This window comes from Myxocyprinus asiaticus, chromosome 33, assembly GCF_019703515.2.
Source record: "Myxocyprinus asiaticus isolate MX2 ecotype Aquarium Trade chromosome 33, UBuf_Myxa_2, whole genome shotgun sequence".
Classification (NCBI taxonomy): domain Eukaryota; kingdom Metazoa; phylum Chordata; class Actinopteri; order Cypriniformes; family Catostomidae; genus Myxocyprinus; species Myxocyprinus asiaticus.
Window position 1 is genome coordinate 11,244,572 of NC_059376.1, and position 19,770 is coordinate 11,264,341.

At 39.6% G+C, this 19,770-nt stretch overlaps 1 protein-coding gene across 1 annotated transcript in view; it reads right to left on the reverse strand.

The window, feature by feature from the left end:
* The window catches only part of LOC127424582 (calcineurin-binding protein cabin-1-like), a 155,862-nt gene that overhangs the window by 11,454 nt on the left and 124,638 nt on the right, over nt 1-19,770 (reverse strand). Inside the window, 1 exon segment of the mRNA XM_051669937.1 lies at nt 18,754-18,828. Within this exon segment, the coding sequence (XP_051525897.1) occupies nt 18,754-18,828 (75 nt within the window).

Consider the following 19,770-nt stretch of genomic DNA (forward strand, 5'->3'; position numbering starts at 1 on the left):
TCATCATCTACTGCCGAAGTTAAATTCCAGTACTCAAGTATGCAAGTACAGAAAATGCATACAATTACCCGAATGTGTTCTTGATCAGGCTGAACATCGAGGTTGCATTGGATGGTGACTTTTGGGCAAGATCCCATTTGAAATTCCAGAAGTCATGGTGGCACTACGGTGGCAGACGAAGGACATTTGTCATGTTTTCCTTCAAGTCTTTCCCAATCTAAGCTCTCAAAAGTCTGGCAGCTTGTGAGAGTCGTTATACTCTGTCAAGTTCATTCATATAAGATAGCCTTGTAAGACTGGTCTTCAAATTCAGGTCTGTTCTCTGCATTCTTAGCATTGAGCACCACCCATTGACATTAGCATGTTGCCAAGTTAACAATATATAGCTATTAAAATACAAAGCACACATAAATGTTAATTGAGTTTATATTAATTTGACTGAACTGTTCTTTTTTGCTACTAAATAAAATATAGATAAGCATATTTATAATCTCTGTGAATGGTACATAAAAAGCTGCTGTAGATATTTGCCACAATCAGGTATCTTAGAATTAGAAGGCAGCAAAATGTTGAAACAGCCTTCAGGTTGAGAGCCTACTTATGATGCCTTAGTTTTTGGAATAGAACTAATGAGTACATGTGCCTCTGCCGATACAACCATATAAACTGTAGCATTAAGCCTTCAATAAAACACATCCAGCAGCATTTTAACTCATAGAACTGCAAGAAAATGATAACTGTAATCATGCCTCTAAACATATCATTTTGTCGAGTAATTAGCCAATCAAAAGCTGATGCTACAAACTTGATCATCCAATCAGCTGCATACGTGAGGCCTACCTGTGAACGTGTGTTTCGTCTTGCCCAGCCAAAAACCTTGAATCTTTGAATCAAGATGAGCGTTTCAGATCCGGACGGCAGAGAAAGCGAGTGAATAAGCAAACAAACTAAACTGCACTGGGTGCTGTGTCTTGAGAGAAGCACTCAGGGACACTCTGAGAGCTACACAAACAAACTACACAACAACAGAACCAGCTGTTGCTAAGGGAACAAAACCAAAAAGCAGCCAATAGCTGATCAAACGACCATGCACTATGTTTCTGGAGAGCTTCGCCCTGTCTCTGTGTGCTGGACTGGTGTTGCTCAGGTCTTTTGGTTGCTTAGTGTCCTAATGTTCAATAAAAGGTTTTAGTAAGAAGAAAGTTAAAACTTCTATGACATTTTGGTGTAAGATAAAGAACAGAATCACGTTCGCATAAAAAAGTGAAAAAACGAACGCTATAAACGGCACTTAACTGGACTATTTCATGTACTTTAATTTGGACCCCTCTTCACATGGGCCCAACATATTCAGACACTGTCTTGATACTAAGAAATAGTAAGAAATAGTAGAAAAAGATGGTGTTTATTTGGCATGCCAGTTGGTTAGATGGCATGTGGACTAATGAAAAAAAAATCACATATACTGTTAAAATAACAATAATAAAAGAATAGTCAATGTCATTCCATTATTAGTCAGTAGCCAGATCTTTACATTTGTCTGTGTTCTGGGTGCTTCCAAGTGAGGTATGGTGGTCACTAGGGTGTTCTGGGTGGTTGTTAGTGATTTTTGGTGGTCACTAGGGTGTTCTGGGTGGTTGTTAGTAATTTTTGGTAGTCACTAGGGTGTTCTGGGTAGTTGCTAGTGAATTTGGGTGGTTGCTAGTGAGGTATGGTGGTCACTAGGGTGTTCTGGTTGGTTTCTAGTGAGGTATGGTGGTCACAAGGGTGTTCTGGTTGGTTGCTAGTGAACTCTGGTGGTGGCTAGGGTATTCTGGGTGGTTGCAAGGGTGATATGGATGGTTGCTAGTGAGTTTGGGTGGTTGCTAGGGTGTTGGGTTGATTGCTAGTGAGGTATGGTGGTCACTAGGGTGTTCTGTGTGGTTGCTAGGGAGTTTTGGTAGTTGCTAGGGTGTTCTGGGTTGTTGCTAGTGACTTTGGCGGTCACTAGGGTGCTCTGGGTGGTTGCTATGGTGTTCTGGGTGGTTGCTAGTGAGTTTTGTTGGTTGCTTGGGAGTTCTGGGTGGTTGCTAGTACATTTTGGTGATTGCTAGTGTTTTCGGGGTGGTTGCTAGTGAGTTTCTGGTTGTTAGGTATTCTGGGTGGTTGCTAGTGAGTTTTTGATGGTCCCTAAGATGCTAGTGATTTTGTGGTTGTTTCTTCGGTATTCTGGGTGTTTGCTAGTGAGATTTTGGTGGTTGCTAGAGTTCTGGGGTGGTTGCTATTAAGTTCTGGTGGTTGCTAGAGTGTTCTGGGTGGTTGCTAGTAAGTTTCTGGTGGTTGCTAGGGTGTTCTGGTATTTTGTATTTTTTGCAATTGTTTTTTGGTCTGTCAGGTGAAAATCATAATCTAAACATAGACTAGTAATAGTAACAGTTAGTTACTTAAAAGTAACACCAAATGGGGTTGTTCAAATCCTTAACCCCATGTATGAGTAATAACGATTTTTCCCTAAGCAAGCACCACTAATCAAATGCATAGTAACACCAAAAATTCAGTTTGTAAAACTTGTTATGCAAAGCAATTCATCCTTCATTTTTGGTGTTACTATGTATTTGATTAGTGGTGCTTGCATAGGGAAGCATCATTATTACTCATACTTTGCAATTTATTGCCCTGGCCACATCTGCAGTCCTCATGCCTCCATGCAGAATGCCTAAGGCACGTTCACGCAGATGAGCAGGGACCCTGGGCATGTTTCTTTTGGTGTTTGTCAGTAGAAAGGTCTCTTTAGTTTCCTTAATTGTCTACTGTCTGTAAGCTGTTAGTGTCTTACCAACCGTTCCACAGGTTCATTAATTGTTTATGGTTCATTGAACAAGCATGGAAAACATTGTTTAAACACTTTACAATAAAGATCTGTAAAGTTATTTGGATTTTTACAAAATTATCTTTAAAATACAGTGTCCCGAAAAAGGGACGTTTCTTTTTTTGCTGAGTTTATGAAAGGCAACAGAGGTGTTTTTGTTACATTTATATTGACAAACTTTTTCTTAGTTGTAAAGTTTAAAATAAGCTTAAAATATTGATATTGAGTTTACGGTTCCAATGTCCGTACTGTGAGACGCCTAAGACAGCACTACAGGGAGACAGGAAAGACAGCTGATCGTCCTCGCAGTGGCAGACCATGTGTAACAACACCTGCACAGGATCAGTTCATCCGAATATCACACTTGCGGGACAGGTACAGGATGGCAACAACAACTGCCCGGGTTACACCAGGAACGCACTGATGGAGGAATCCCTCCATCAGTGCTGACTGTCTGCAATAGGCTGAGAGAGACTGGACTGAGGGCTTGAAGGAATGAGAGTTACATCGAGGCCTGAACTCTGGAGCGAGATCGATTTGGGGGTGGAGGGTCCGTCATGGTCTGGGGCGGTGTGTCACAGCATCATCGGACTGAGCTTGCTGTCATTGCAGGCAATCTCAATGCTGTGCGTTACAGGGAAGACATCCTCCTCCCTCATGTGGTACCCTTCCTTCAGGCTCATCCTGACATGACCCTCCAGCATGACAATGCCACCAGCCATACTGCTCGCTCTGTGCATGATTTCCTGCAAGACAGGAATGTCAGTGTTCTGCCATGGCCAGCGAAGAGCCTGGATCTCAATCCCAATGAGCACGTCTGGGACCTGTTGGATCAGAGGGTGAGGGCTAGGGCCATTCCCCCCAGAAATGTCCAGGAACTTGCAAGTGCCTTGGTGGAAGAGTGGGGTAACATCTCACTGCAAGAACTGGTAAATCTGGTGCAGTCCATGAGGAGGAGATGCACTGTAGTACTTAATGCAGTGGGTGGCCACACCAGATACTGACCGTTACTTTTGATTTTGCCCCCCCCCCCAACTTTAGTTTCCTGCTGAACAGACTTCAAAGTGGTTTCAGAATGAAAGCATATGCTCTGGGTGTATGAAGACAAAACTGTCCTTCAACACAATTCTTATCATGTTCTGCTGACATTTTAATTATTTGTTGCTTTTTCCCCTCCACTCAAACATAGACTAAAGAAAGTGAAAGCTGTTTTTTTCACTACAACCAAGGTTATTATGTTTCGAATTTGAATTTAGTTTTTATTTCTACTTCATTTTCAATTTGTCAATTCAATTTAATTTTATTTAAAATTACCCCTATCTAAAGAAATAATAGTATATACTGAGATTTCTTTATGATTCTTTTTTCTCTATCTGCCGACTGATTTGGGAAAATACAATACATACAAATGTGTCAACACAGTAGTAATTACACACACTCAGAAGTTACATCTCATGATTTGACTGCAAATGCTACATCCAGAAACAATGGAAAAGCCCACTGCTAATATTAGGGCCATGTAAGTTTTGAACCAAGATGAAACTGCAATGCGAGCACCGTCTTGGCTGCAAAAATGCCACACGCAATTTTACCAGTTGTCAGGTCCCGTGTCGTGTGAAACTGCCTTGTTTAGTTTCTATTAAATTGGATACATACACGTCCATATGTTTTCGTCATGCCAGCCACCTCGGTAGTCGATGTTATACAGTAGTCTCTGTAGTAACATTCAAGCATATTGGATGGCTGATGAGTGTGCCTGTACACGTGCGTATGTGTGTGCATGTGTGTGTTTGCTTAAACACAGTGAAACAACTCTGGCTACATCTACGACTTTAGAGGCTAATACAGCTGCATGCAGACAGAGATGTGTTCATTAACTCGGCTAGACTCAAAAAATCCAGAGTCCCAAAGGCATGAGTCCAAGTCATGTCTGAGTAAAAATGCATCCGAGTCAGAGTCCAAACTCGAGTACCCCAACTCTAACATTTTCCTCAATATTCATACTGAGTGTTTGTCAATATGCTCACAATTATTTATGAACAACCACCATCTTTTGACCACTAGGGGGCCAAATGCTCTAACTCAAAGAGGCCAGTCCTCATTGAGTTAGAGGAGAAAGGAGAGAAAAGCGTAGGGTTGTTTAAATGTAGCATTACACCACAGAAGGTGTTTAATTTAATGGTAGGGTTCAGTTACACGTGTAGAGTTATGCTGCATGGAGAACAGGAGGTGCGTTGGCACAAACCAGTTACTATGGAAACACTTGGGCAAGGTTCAGCATGCTATAATATACAAAACCTCGCAACACAACGTGTTCGGCCACATGCGCACATGTATGCAAGTTTGTGTGCTTCATTGTGTATTAACCTCTTCACGTGTGCAAAAGCATATCAGATAAAGTGATATGCTAATGAAGCTATGAGGCTGAATATAGTAATAGCAAGAAAACAGGCTTTAGGGGAGCCAAACAGTCATTTGGAGAAAGCAAATGACAAATAATCAGAAACAGTGCAAAATTGTACAAACCAAGTAAATTCCCCCTTTAAAAAAGTACACATTTAGAAAAAGTCGTTGCACACAAGGTATAATTCATGTCTGTCGTACAAACGGTGCGGGACGAGTTTGTTTTATAACCCTAAACCTAAAAACAAGCAATGGTAACAGTGACACTTGGTATGTTGGCAGAACTACAGTATGTTACCATGGTAAGTTATTCTAATGATCACTATGGATTTTTATGATATTGTTCACATTGAGTCATGAAAAAACCCAAAAGCCCTGAAAACACCGACACATAAATTGAGAGTGAGCGATTTTGAACGATATTTATTCTCTCTATCGTACTGTTTTCTACTTCCTCTCTTTCTCCTACACTCTAAAAGCCACAGGATGACACAAACACCAACATTCAGCGTGCCTCAAAACAACCGCAGCTCTCCTCGTCTCCCCCTTAAGCCTTAAATGACAACTCTAATTTCAGAGCACCTGGAGAATGAAAGAAGAGAGAGAGAGAGAGCTCTTTATTGTCTGTGAGCAGCAGACAGCACACAGAGACAGCGAACCACTGACAGCAAGTTAATGAACACCAAACATGTTAATGGACCTTCAGCAATTACATCAATTGAGGAATTACGTAGGTGTAAAAGGGGCTGGATGCAGCACATGGACTTGGCGTGGCTGGTTTTATGTCAGAAGAGGGGTGGTGGTGTAGCATACTGGTTATCAATCAGAGCAAGGAACCATAAGGTTGTAAGTTCAAACCATGAAAGGGTTGATCCATATCGCCATTGTGCTCTTGAGCAATCAAAATTGACCCCATCCACCTTTTTCCTGAACGCAGAAGACTTAAGACTGTTTATGTTTTCTGGTCTCCATTGTTTTCACTCTCATCAGTGTATGTTCTTAGCGTGATAATGCAATGTTTAGCATATTAAATTTGTAAAACATTGTCAAAAGTTGTCAAAGTTTAAAGAGATATTCCAGGGTCAATACAAGTTAAGCTTAATCGGCAGCATTTGTGGCATAATGTTGATTACCACAAAAATTAATTTAGACTCGTCCCACCTTTTCTTTAAAAAAAAGCAAAAATCAAGGTTGCAGTGAGGCACTTACAATGGAACTGAATGGGGGCCAATCTGTAAATGTTCAACTACTCACTGTTTCAAAAGTATAGCCACAAGACAAAAACAATATGCATGTAAACATGATTTCAGTGTGGAAAAAAAATCACTTCCCTTTTCTGTGTAAAGTTATATCCCATTTTACAACTTTGCTGCCATGACGACATAATGCCATAAACCTTAAAAGCCTGAAACGACTGTAGAAACAACTATTTACAGCTCAAATAATACATGAGTGCTTCTATAAAATTATAAGCTTCACATTTCTGTCTTTACACCCTCCAAAAATTGGCCCCCCATTGGCCGCACTGTAACCTCGATTTTTGCTTTTTTTTAAAGGAGGGACGAGTCAAAATACATTTTTGTGGTAATCAACATAATGCCACAAATGCTGTCGACTGAGCTTAAAGATGCACTCAGTAATTCTAATCCGATACACTTTTTATCAAATTCTGCAGATATCTTCTCACAGTCTGCTAGCTGTCCGTTCTGTGGGTGGGGCTGAAAAAAAAATCTAGTATTTGTACACAGCCCTGGCTCTGTAAATGGGACAAAAACAAAATGGATCAGACCGATCAACACAACACTACTCCAGCCAATCAGCAACAAGGGGTGGTTCTTGCACATGCACAGGATGGGGGGGTGGGGGCAGAGCGAGAGGGAAATTCACTAGAAGAGTGACAGCAAATCTGGCTGATGCGAACTTTCTAAACTCCAAGGAGGACAAATGGCTGAGAAACTGACCAAGAGAAAAAGGTCAGACGAATATAAACTAAAAACTATGATTATGATAAGTCGAGGGCTAGGAGCCGCGTCAACATCGGCGAGGCTTTTCAGCAGTGGAGAGACCTCCGAGAGGTAAAAGGAATGAATTTGCGTGCATGAATTTGGGGGGCGGAGCTTCCAAAGGAGCACTGAAGGGAGGGGTGTGTTTGTTTTAGCAGTTGAGTTCAAATATCAACAGTGTTTCTCAGGAATCGCTGAGTGCACCTTTAACTTGTACTGAACCCAGAATATTCCTTTAAAGTTGCTGTAAGTGATTTTTTATGGAAAAGTATGCAAAAAAAGTTCCTACTCCCTTAAAGATATTAATGAAATAAGTGTCCTGAGATATCTCACAGGTCTCTGTGACAGCTGTAAACAAAAATGTGTCCACAGACCTTTCACCTGCCAATCATTTTGCTTGTTCTCATTTGGAGCGGATCATTGCAAGAGGTCCTCACTGCGAACTGTAGCGCGATGACGTAGTGGATTTCATCTACTATGTCACGGACATCCATTACATAGAGGATTAAATCTATGTTTTAATGGATTTAAAACGTTCGGAGCCGTGATATACTGGATGTTTTAATGCAAACATTTTATTCAGCATGTACAGTATGTAGCGTTATGTGTAAATAAAGAGAGTGCAATAATGACTGTATTTCCTTAAACCTTTTTTTGTATTAATAGTACAGTATAGTGTATTAATAACTTTTGAGCTTCGGGGATTTCAGTCTTCTAAAGAATATGCGAGGTTGCTGACTATTTGGAGTGAATTGTTTGGTATGGATAATAACTATTATGTTTTTGTTTTGTTTTTTTCATTCCTTTGATTCTGTTTCAAGAACATATACAGCCCTATTTCTTCTTTAATTTGATTTGTGATTAAAATCTTATTTTAGTATAACATGTCTTATATACTTAAGATGACAAGACTAAAATGAAGAAAACGTTTATCTTTATGCATCCTGCTATGGTCGATTACAATACGGCACAAGTAGTTTCGTGGAGATAAAATACAAAACAATGCATATATCCAGTATTTCAAATAAAGACCAAACTTTGAAGCTGCCAGAGAGAAAATAACATTTGTTATATGGATGAATTTAAACATTAAAGCTTATACAGACACAGATGTCTACCATCAGTAGTTAAACTACTACATTTTAGTAGCCACTAGGCTAATATAACCTGTCAAACAAAATATAGCGTACAGGCTATATACAGTGCATCTGGAAAGTATTCACAGCGCTTCACTTTTTCCACATTTTGTTATGTTACAGCCTTATTCCAAAATGGATTAAATTCATTATTTTCCTCAAAATTCTACAAACAATACCCCATAATGACAACGTGAATGAAGTTTATTTGAAATCTTTGCAAATATATATATATATAAAAAAAAAAAAAATCACATAAGTATTCACAGCCTTTGCCATGACACTCAAAATTGAGCTCAGGTGCATCCTGTTTCCACTGATCATCCTTGAGATGTTTCTACAACTTGATTGGAGTCCACCTGTGGTAAATTCAGTTGATTGGACATGATTTGGAAGGCGGCACACACCTGTCTATATAAGGTCCCACAGTTAACAGTGCATGTCAGAGCACAAACCAAGCCATGAAGTCCAAGGAATTGTCTGTAGACCTCCGAGACAGGATTGTATCGAGGCACAGATCTGGGGAAGGGTACAGAAAAATTTCTGCAGCATTGAAGGTCCCAATGAGCACAGTGGCCTCCATCATCCGTAAATGGAAGAAGTTTGGAACCACCAGGACTCTTCCTAGAGCTGGCCGCCCAACCAAACTGAGCGACTGGGGGAGAAGGGCCTTAGTCAGGGAGGTGACCAAGAACCCGATGGTCACTCTGACAGAGCTCCAGCGTTTCTCTGTGGAGAGAGGAGAAGCTTCCAGAAGAACAACCATCTCTGCAGCACTCCACCAATCAGGCCTGTATGGTAGTGTGGCCAGATGGAAGCCACTCCTCAGTAAAAGGCACATGACAGCCCGCCTGGAGTTTGCCAAAAGGCACCTGAAGGATTCTCAGACCATGAGAAACAAAGATTGAACTCTTTGGCCTGAATGGCAAGCATCATGTCTGGAGGAAACCAGGCACTGCTCATCACCTGGCCAATACCATCCCTACAGTGAAGCATGGTGGTGGCAGCATCATGCTGTGGGGATGTTTTTCAGCGGCAGGAACTGGGAGAATAGTCAGGATCGAGGGAAAGATGAATGCAGCAATGTACAGAGACATCCTTGATGAAAACCTGCGCCAGAGCGCTCTGGACCTCAGCCTGGGGCGAAGGTTCATCTTCCAACAGGACAACGACCCTAAGCACACAGCCAAGATAACAAAGGAGTGGCTACAGGGCAACTCTGTGAATGTCCTTGAGTGGCCCAGCCAGAGCTCAGACTTGAACCCGATTGAACATCTCTGGAGAGATATGAAAATGGCTGTGCACCGACACTCCCCATCCAACCTGATGGAGCTTGAGAGGTCCTGCAAAGAAGAATGGGAGAAACTGCCCAAAAATAGGTGTGCCAAGCTTGTAGCATCATACTCAAAATGATTTGAGGCTGTAATTGGTGCCAAAGGTGCTTCAACAAGTATTGAGCAAAGGCTGTGAATACTTATGTACATGTGATTTTTTTTTCGTTTTTTATTTTTAATACATTTGCAAAGATTTCAAACAAACTTCTTTCATGTTGTCATTATGGGGTATTGTTTGTAGAATTTTGAGGAAAATAATGAATTTAATCCATTTTGGAATAAGGCTGTAGCAACAAAATGTGGAAAAAGTGAAGCGCTGTGAATACTTTCCGGATGCACTGTACCACACTGACAACACTAAATAATATAATATTGTAAAGAGAATCTAATATAATATGTAGCTGTGCACATGCACATTAAAAAGATCCAGTAAGTCATTGAAGTCGACTACGTAGTGGATTAAATTCACTACGTCATTGCGCTACAGTCTGCAGAAAGGAGATCACTGAGGCTATGATTCATAATGTATGTCAGTTGAGGGCACTATTGTGCAACTGTTAATTTGACAGTCACAGCAATAAACAATGCTGCTCTTTTGCCTAATTTTGGTCTCAAAATTATCACTGGAGGGAGGTATTTTGGAATGAGGGGGTGTGGCTAATTCAACGGCGCAGTCACGTGAAAGCTTCAGAACGCTAAAATCGCTTACAGCACCTTTAAGGAGTGGGTGGATGACGTGAAACTATGTTAAACTTGTTATTTTCACAGTAATTTTTGCACATTTAAACATATAACCACTGTATATATTTTGTATTTTTAAAATTAATTTGCAATGTATTAATTACCTGCCTTTTCTACCTCATTCATTGTCAAGCACCTTCTGTATATTCTGTTTATACTATTTAGTTATGTGCACTGACCGGTCTACCATTTGCATCTTTTAAAATTTGCACTTTATCATAAATTATGTATATATATTATACACTCACCGAGCACTTTATTCACCTGTACACCCACTTATTCATGCGATTATCTAATCAGCCAATTGTGTGGCAGCAGTGCAATAAATAAAATCGCACAGGCTCACCAAACTAGACAGCTGAAGACTGGAAAACTTAGCTTGGTCTGATGAATGTCAATTTTTGCTAAGGTACACAGATGGTAGGGTCAGAATTTGGCATCAACAGCATAAATCTATGGACCCAACCAGCCTTATGTCAACAGTCCTGGCTGGTCGCAGTGGAGAAATGGGGTGGGGAATGTTTTCTTGGCACATTTTGGTGACCGTTAATGCCAATTAATCATCGCTTGAATGCCACAGCCTATTCGAGTATGTTGCTGATCATGTGCATCCCTTCATGGCCACAATTTACCCATCTTCTAATGGCTACTTCCAGCATGATAATGCACCACGTCACAAAGCAAAAGTCATCTCAATCTGGTTTCATGAACATGACAGTGATTTCACTATCTTCAGGGGCCTTCCCAGTCACCGGATCTGAATCCAATAGAACACCTTTGGGATGTGGTAGAATGGGATATTCACAGCATGAATGTGCAGCTGACAAATCTGCTGAAATTGTGTGATGCAATCATGTCAACATGGGCCAGAATCTCAAAGGAATGTTTCCAACATGTCATGAAGAATTGAGACTGTTTTGAGAGCAAAGGGAGGCCCTACCCAGTATTAGTACAGTGTTCCAAATAAAGTGCTCAGTGAGTATATATATCTATATTGCTGCTTGCACTTCTGGTTGGATGCTTGTGCATTTCATTGGCTCTGTACCTGTACTTGGCACAATGACAATAAAGATGAATCTAATCTAGTCTAATTTATGGATCAAGGTTAGTTGCATGGATATAATAAACTACTTTGTGTTATGACAGTCAATAACTGCACAAGTTCAGCCTGAACTCATTCTGCCCCACCTTACACTAAAAATAGCTGTCGTTCTCCATCTGGAACGCTCGTATTGGTAGTTTTTACATTGCTTTGCAAATAATAATTGCAAAAAATTATGGAGCTGCCCAGTGGTTAGTCAGGAAAACTGTGGATCAATTTCTTAATATACATTCCTGGTCTTGCTGTACATGATTCAACACTGCACCACAACCGTTCGTAATCTTTTAGTAAAATGTATTAACTTGCCATGCCTCTGAAACAAAAAACGTACATGACTGTGGCGACATTTTTCCAAAATGACATTTTGTGGTTCATTACATGTATTGCGCAGTTCTAAGGTGAAATGTTCTCTGTGCGTTGCTAAAAGAGAGTTAAATATTCACCTAAACAGATGAGGTTGTATAGATAATGCTTTATCGATTCTAAATCAACAAGACCTTCCACCCTACCCTAAACAATAGTGTCATAAGAAGCAAATATTACATGACCACATCATTTTGTGTTCCTTCTACAGTATGCATGCTCTTCAGGACTCGTGCCCTAGTGACAGTGGCTTAACTGTGCTCTTACGGGCTTCAGTGCAAAGCACCTCTCGAGCCCCATCTGTTTTCCCTATAATAAGTGTCTCTGAGATAGGTGCACTGTAAAAGTCACTTCAGATATAATCGTCATCTAAATGGCAACGCTAATTAACATTTGGTAAGAAACAGCTTTAACGGTCTGCCGTTTGTGCTGGGACCTGAAGATTACCCAATTCTCAATCTGGGCATTTTAGGATAAACATGATTTGGAATGAAATGAGGAGTTTACGCAGCTGTGTTTGAATTTAGTCATCCAATATTTTCCAATGTTGTCTTAACGAAACTAACATAGTCAGATGGAGACTGGTATGCTCTGCAGTCTATAATGCAACATACACTGAAGCTTTTTTGATGAGCCCCCTCCCACCCACTCACTCTCTCTCAAACCAATGTCTGAACCCACGCTTCCCACTGTCAGGCTCATTTCATTTCCTGTTTCACTGCATACTTTAGAGCTAGACCACTTCTGAGGTATATGACCAAGACAGGACCTGCTGAATAAACAAATCATCTCTAAAAAGGATGAATCTGATTTTATTGACTATTCACTAATGTTGTGAGCATATCATACTATAAAAAACACTGACCAAAAGAAGATGGTTGCTTAACCAGCATAACTTTGCTACATAGCCAAACCAAAGTATTGATGAAAATTTATTTTGCACACAACAATATAAATTATATACATATAACATATAAATATATATGATATAAATATAAATATAAATAACGCACAAAAAATGTATACATTTAATCATGCATCCGACCTGTTCGTAAATTTTGTAATAAGGACTGGAGCAATTTAAGCTTGATGTACCACCTTGATGTACACACCTCGTCAAACCAACGAAAGCAACAGGCAGCTCAGCCTTCCACAGACAGATTCGCTTTTGTAATCAATGACAGCTGGACTGAGCGCAACAGAATGCGGGGATCTCGAGATGTGTTTTTCAAAGTTTCAAACTGCGTTTAATTTGACATAGCATCCTGAAAAACACAGCGCTCATGACTAGAGATGCTGAAATCTAATGAGATGCTACGCAAACAAAGTGAGATGCTCCAAAAGTGTCCATCGGACACAAAAGTACACAGACCAACAATAAAAAATAGAGCAGAGGGATGTAGGCCAATAACAGGGTTATAATCAGGGGTGTCGCTAGACCCGTTTACTGGGGTTTTGAAATGTAAAAACACAATTGCAGGTTAAAATGATAGAATCACGGGTTGTGGTTTTTGGGATACTTTAAACATAGACAGCGGTCGGCAAAAGGTTTGATGGTAGACACAAGATAATGGGTGTTTCTCAATTCTAAGAGAAAGCAGAGAATGGACTTGTGTTCTTATGAAGACAAGTCTTGCCTAGCTACCTTGGAAGAACGAACTTGGAAGGACAGGAGGACTTAGAACGCATCTGAAATGTTCTGCGATCTTCCTGTTGCGCAATTAACCGTCACAGCACATTTTAATCCAGTGAGAGAACTACTGGCATTAACACCAGTGACAGCATTAATATCGTCACACCAGTGAGGTTTTGCAGGACTAGTGGCACATTCAAAGAATAAAGTCTGTAAACACTCGTTTTCTCCATGTTTATTACTATATTAAAATGATGGCCAAAAAACAACAAATGTTGACGGAGTATAACGACTCTCACGAGCCATCAGACTTTTGCGAGCTTACAGCGGGAAACTCTTGAGGAAAAACAAAACGATAAATGTCCTTCATCTGCCACCGTAGTACCAAGTTCTTGCCCACAAGTCACCATCCGATGCATCCTCAATTTCAAGGACACATCCGGGTAATTTCCTGCATTCTCGGTTATTGCGTTCTTGAGGATTGGAATTTAACTTCGGCAGTGGATGATGACGTAGAACAAGTCCATGAGAACGTAAGAACACAAAAGAATGCACATTGAGAAACAGCCAATGAAAATACAACGTCTTATCCCTGTATAATGTTTCCGGGATTGAATAGTTGTCGATCGGTCGGTCTGTCTGTCTATCTATAAATAAATTATATATTTTTGTTACGAGAAAGATAGGGAATTCGTTAAATAAACAGTGGCAAAACATTGTAATTTTTATACCTGCCAACACTCCCGATTTTACCGTGTTACTCCCGATTATCCACCCCTCCACCCGCTGTACTCTCGATTTACAATTTCTCCCGATAAACTCACGATTTTCTGCATCCACACTTCACTTGTTTGGGATTGTCCCTTATTTAAATATGAAATGATGCATCCCGTATCGAATCAATGCGGGACGCGATTTGTCCCATAAGCTGGTCAGATGGCGTCACGGCGAAATCGTTCAAGATCCAGATGATTGAGAAACAGAAGGTTCAATATAAATATTCAATAAAATGTACAAAATTATACAGATCCAACAATGTATGAATACAATCACTGAGTCATAAAGACAAGAAGTAAAGGTGAAGGGAAAAAAATTAAAATAAAGAAAATAACTACATATAGTAGTAGTACTACTATTTTACTACTACATAGAATTTTTTTTTTCAAGTCATGCGTCAGAAAAGTTCTCAGCATATATGAAATGATATACACTTTTTACTATTAATAACTCAAAAAGCATTTATTGCTAAATTTGTGAAGGATGTGGTAAAGGACCATCTGAATACAGGGGCAATTTCTTGGTATTATTCATCTTCAGTGTAGTATTACTGACCAGTACTGTCACTGCCTATACGTATATTACGCAATCTACATGGTTCACCTACTCCCTACGGGGGCACCATCTTACCCTAGGGGGGCACAAAAAACACCACCGGCTGCCGTTACTCGCACCATAACACCCCCCAAAAATCTCCCTATTTTTCACAATCCGATGTTGGCAGGTATGGTCATTTTATATGTAATATTTGTAATATTTCATTTGATTTTTTTTTTTTGGCCTGTAATTGATATGATTTCAGAGAGTATAGACGTAAATCTATACTAACGTGCCTGCTTTTTCACTAATTCATACCTAAACTCCGATCTATTGGATTTTACATGCTTAAAGTGAAATAATAATTAAACATTATAATGTAAAACTTTATTATGTAATAAACATTATAATGCAGTTAGGGGTCAGGGCTAGGAGTTTCCTACAGAATTTTGTTTTTGCAGTGAGGGCATCCAGTGGGGATAAAAAGATGGTTAACTGTTGCACTTTTAAAACCTTTCATAGAAAATTTGTATATATGAAAATAAATAGTGCTGATATTACAAAAAAATAAAAAATAAGAATGGCTGGTGCTGAACTGGTCACAGAGACATTGTGCATCCCTAGTTGTTTTAGTGTACTGCAAACTAATGGTGGAGCAACATGGTCGACCTGTTGGTTATCAGAGAGAAAATATGTTAGTAATGGCGCATTAGAGCAAAGTGAGTGCCGGAGAGAGACATGAACAGACAGCATGAGTGATAGCAATACCGAATGAAAGTGATTGAATGGGGGGGAAAGGGTGGAAGGCTGGTTGAGTGGGTGAGAGATAGAGAGATAGAGAGATAGAGAGATAGAGATAGAGAGAGAGAGAGAGAGAGAGAGAGAGAGAGAGAGAGAGAGACTCTTACATGTTTTGCCCAGACTAGTTAAAGCACACTAATCAATGGCTAATCAAAAGAGAGAACATTCTCATACAGGAGAGAAGATCTGAATTTCTCTCTCTCTCATACACAGCTGCACTCTAACTGAAACAAACACAGCCTGCAGGGCTCTATTTAACTCTGCCCAAAATATGCCCAATCTATATAACCTTCTCGCTGTCTTTGGGTATGCTTGGAATGGCATCCTACTATACTACTCTATTCTTGCAGAATGCATAATGTGCAAAGTATGCAAGTTATATGTACACATGGAATACCCAAATGACGACTACATTTGGCAAAATTTACTATATACAACAGAGTTTACTGTTGTAGGGATACTGTATATAATGCAATATACTGTGTGGGATACAGTACTGCATCACAAAATGCAACGTGCTCAACTTGGTATTCCATTTCCAATGTCACTAATGACGAGAAGCTATTTCAAACATGATTTTTAACATTTCGTTCTTGACTAATTATTTCATCAAACAGACAAAAGTTGATTTTACACAAAAAAGGAGTAAAATGCAAAGCAATCATATTTAATCATTTCTGGGTATCTAACTAAATGGCACTTGCTAAATTAAACATTAGCAAAGCACTGAAATTTTGGGCAACAGACAGTTTTGGCTGAAAATGACATTTTTCGGTTTCAGCCTAAAAGAGGAAACAGGCCAAAAATCATGAAAATTTTATAATTTTAGAAAATGTAAAAAAATAAAAATAAAATAATAATAATTTAAAAAAAAACGCAAGTGAAATGTTCCAGGTTTAGCATACTACTATTTTAAACATTATTTAGTATTTAATCATGATAACATTTATAAAGTAGTTATAAATGTTAGTATAAACAATAGTGTAAATTATAACATTTATAATTTAGTAATAGTAAAATTTAATTTTATGTAGCATACAGTGTATCCTACACAATAAGCAGCAAGCTATTCCATTCCAAACACTCTCTCTTTGTGCTGCTTAACAAAAGTTGTCATTGTTTGAAAAGAGGGAAGAATGGAGGGATAGTAGCAAAAGGTGTGCATAATTAATGCATATTATATATAATTAGTGCATAATTAATGCGCTCATTAATGACTCAGAAAAGACAGAAATGCCTGTGTGTTTGTGTGGAGGGAGGGAGAGAGAGCAAGAGAGAGAGAAAGAGAGAGAGAGGTAGCAGAGCCAAATGTGAAAACATCCGGACTGTGAGTCTGCTCACTTTCCAGCTAAATCTCTATAGTGAATAGAGAGAGTATTGGATTTGCATTCTAGAAGGAAAATCAGCCCAGTGAATATTATTTCCTGATACAGTGTATCCGGAAAGTATTCACAGCGCTTCACTTTTTCCACATTTTGTTATGTTACAGCCTTATTCCAAAATGGATTAAATTCATTATTTTCCTCAAAATTCTACAAACAATACCCCATAATGACAACGTGAAAGAAGTTTGTTTGAAATCTTTGCAAATTTATAAAAAAGAAAAAAAAAAGAAAAAAAAAAAGAAAATCACGTCCATAAGTATTCACAGCCTTTGCTCAATACTTTGTTGAAGCACCTTTGGCACCAATTACAGCCTCAAGTCTTTTTGAGTATGATGCTACGAGCTTGGCACACCTATTTTTGGGCAGTTTCTCCCATTCTTCTTTGCAGGACCTCTCAAGCTCCATCAGGTTATATGGGGAGCGTTGGTGCACAGCCATTTTCAGATCTCTCCAGAGATGTTCAATCGGGTTCAAGTCTGAGCTCTGGCTGGGCCACTCAAGGACATTCACAGAGCTGTCCCGTAGCCACTCCTTTGTTATCTTGGCTGTGTGCTTAGGGTCGTTGTCCTGTTGGAAGATGAACCTTCACCCCAGTCTGAGGTCCAGAGCGCTCTGGAGCAGGTTTTCATCATGGATGTCTCTGTACATTGCTGCATTCATCTTTCCCTCGATCCTGACTAGTCTCCCAGTCCCTGCCGCTGAAAAACATCCCCACAGCATGATGCTGCCACCACCATGCTTCACTGTAGGGATGGTATTGGCCAGGTGATGAGCGGTGCCTGGTTTCCTCCAGACATGACGCTTGCCATTCAGGCCAAAGAGTTCAATCTTTGTTTCTCATGGTCTGAGAGTCCTTCAGGTGCCTTTTGGCAAACTCCAGGCAGGCTGTCATGTGCCTTTTACTGAGGAGTGGCTTCCGTCTGGCCACTCTACCATACAGGCCTGATTGGTGGAGTGCTGCAGAGATGGTTGTTCTTCTGGAAGGTTCTCCTCTCTCCACAGAGAAATGCTGGAGCTCTGTCAGAGTGACCATCAGGTTCTTGGTCACCTCCTGACTAGGCCTTCTCCCCCAGTCGCTCAGTTTGGCCGGGCGGCAGCTCAGGAAGAGTCCTGGTGGTTCCAAACTTCTTCCATTTATGGATGATGGAGGCCACTGTGCTCATTGGGACCTTCAATGATGCAGAAATTTTTCTGTACCCTTCCCCAGATCTGTGCCTCGATACAATCCTGTCTCAGAGGTCTACAGACAATTCCTTGGACTTCATGGCTTGGTTTGTGCTCTGACATGCACTGTTAACTATGGGACCTTATATAGACAGGTGTGTGCCTTTCCAAATCATGTCCAATCAACTGAATTTACCACAGGTGGACTCCAGTCAAGTTGTAGAAACATCTCAAGGATGATCAGTGGAAACAGGATGCACCTGAGCTCAATTTTGAGTGTCATGGCAAAGGCTGTGAATACTTTTCGTTTTTTATTTTTAATACATTTGCAAAGATTTCAAACAAACTTCTTTCACGTTGTCATTATGGGGTATTGTTTGTAGAATTTTGAGGAAAATAATGAATTTAATCCATTTTGGAATAAGGCTGTAACATAACAAAATGTGGAAAAAGTGAAGCGCTGTGAATACTTTCCGGATGCACTGTATATATGCCTGTGCGCAAGACCAGAGTGAGTGTGTCTTACCTGTCTTTGTGCCGACGTTGCCATTTGAATCTGGCAGAACTTAACAGCTTGATCTAATGCTACATCCTCATCCACCTACAGAGAAACAGATAGCAAGAGAAATTACATAAATAAAGCATTAACACATATCAAACCAGACAATAAACAGTGCTTCTACAAAGACAGATAGAGTTTTTCCATATTTGAGATCTTCTAAGACCAATACTTCCAGAGTGCCTATTCAGTATTCACCTACTTGGAGGGGGTGTGGTGACTCATTTCACATGCAAAGAGGTTAGCCAATCATAGCTGTCACGATTATGAAATTTGGCTGATGATTAAGTGTCAAACAAATGATTGCAAATCTTGACTATTAATTGTCTCTTTTAGGGCTTTCACAATTAATTGTCATATTTCTTAAGGTGTATTTGTGCTTCATAAACCTTAAGAAGTCATTTTACATATTTAACTTCAAATATATGAATCAAATAATAAAATAGGGAAATATGATTTCCTTTTAAGGCTTTAAAAAAAACTTATGAATGACATGAAAAATAATGTTTTGAATATCAAAATATTTCTAAAGTCTCTCTTTTTGGTCAACTTTATTTTTGGTCAATTTTACATTTACACTGTTGCATTTGGAACTTATGTAAAAAAATAAAATAAACAAAAATTATATTATGCAATACTAAACTATTTCTATTCTAGTTTCTTCCCATTCACATGTTGATTAAACCCACAAGCCCTTATTTCTCATGAAGCAAAACCTTTGAGATTTATTTTATCACTCCACAGAAAAAGAGTAAAGCATGTCTCCTCTGTGTCACTGCATGTCATTAAAACAGCATGTATGAACCTAATATGACCAGGAACATTTTCCATCACATGATCGTTAAAATAAAGTGAAACCGGAGCGCTTTGTGTTCACTATCAAAGTTTATATTTGTTTGCTTATATTTTCATGGGTGTTTGGCGCAAGCCTCTGCTGACAGTGTGTGCATCAGAGCACTTGAGAAGTGGTTTACGTGCTCTTCC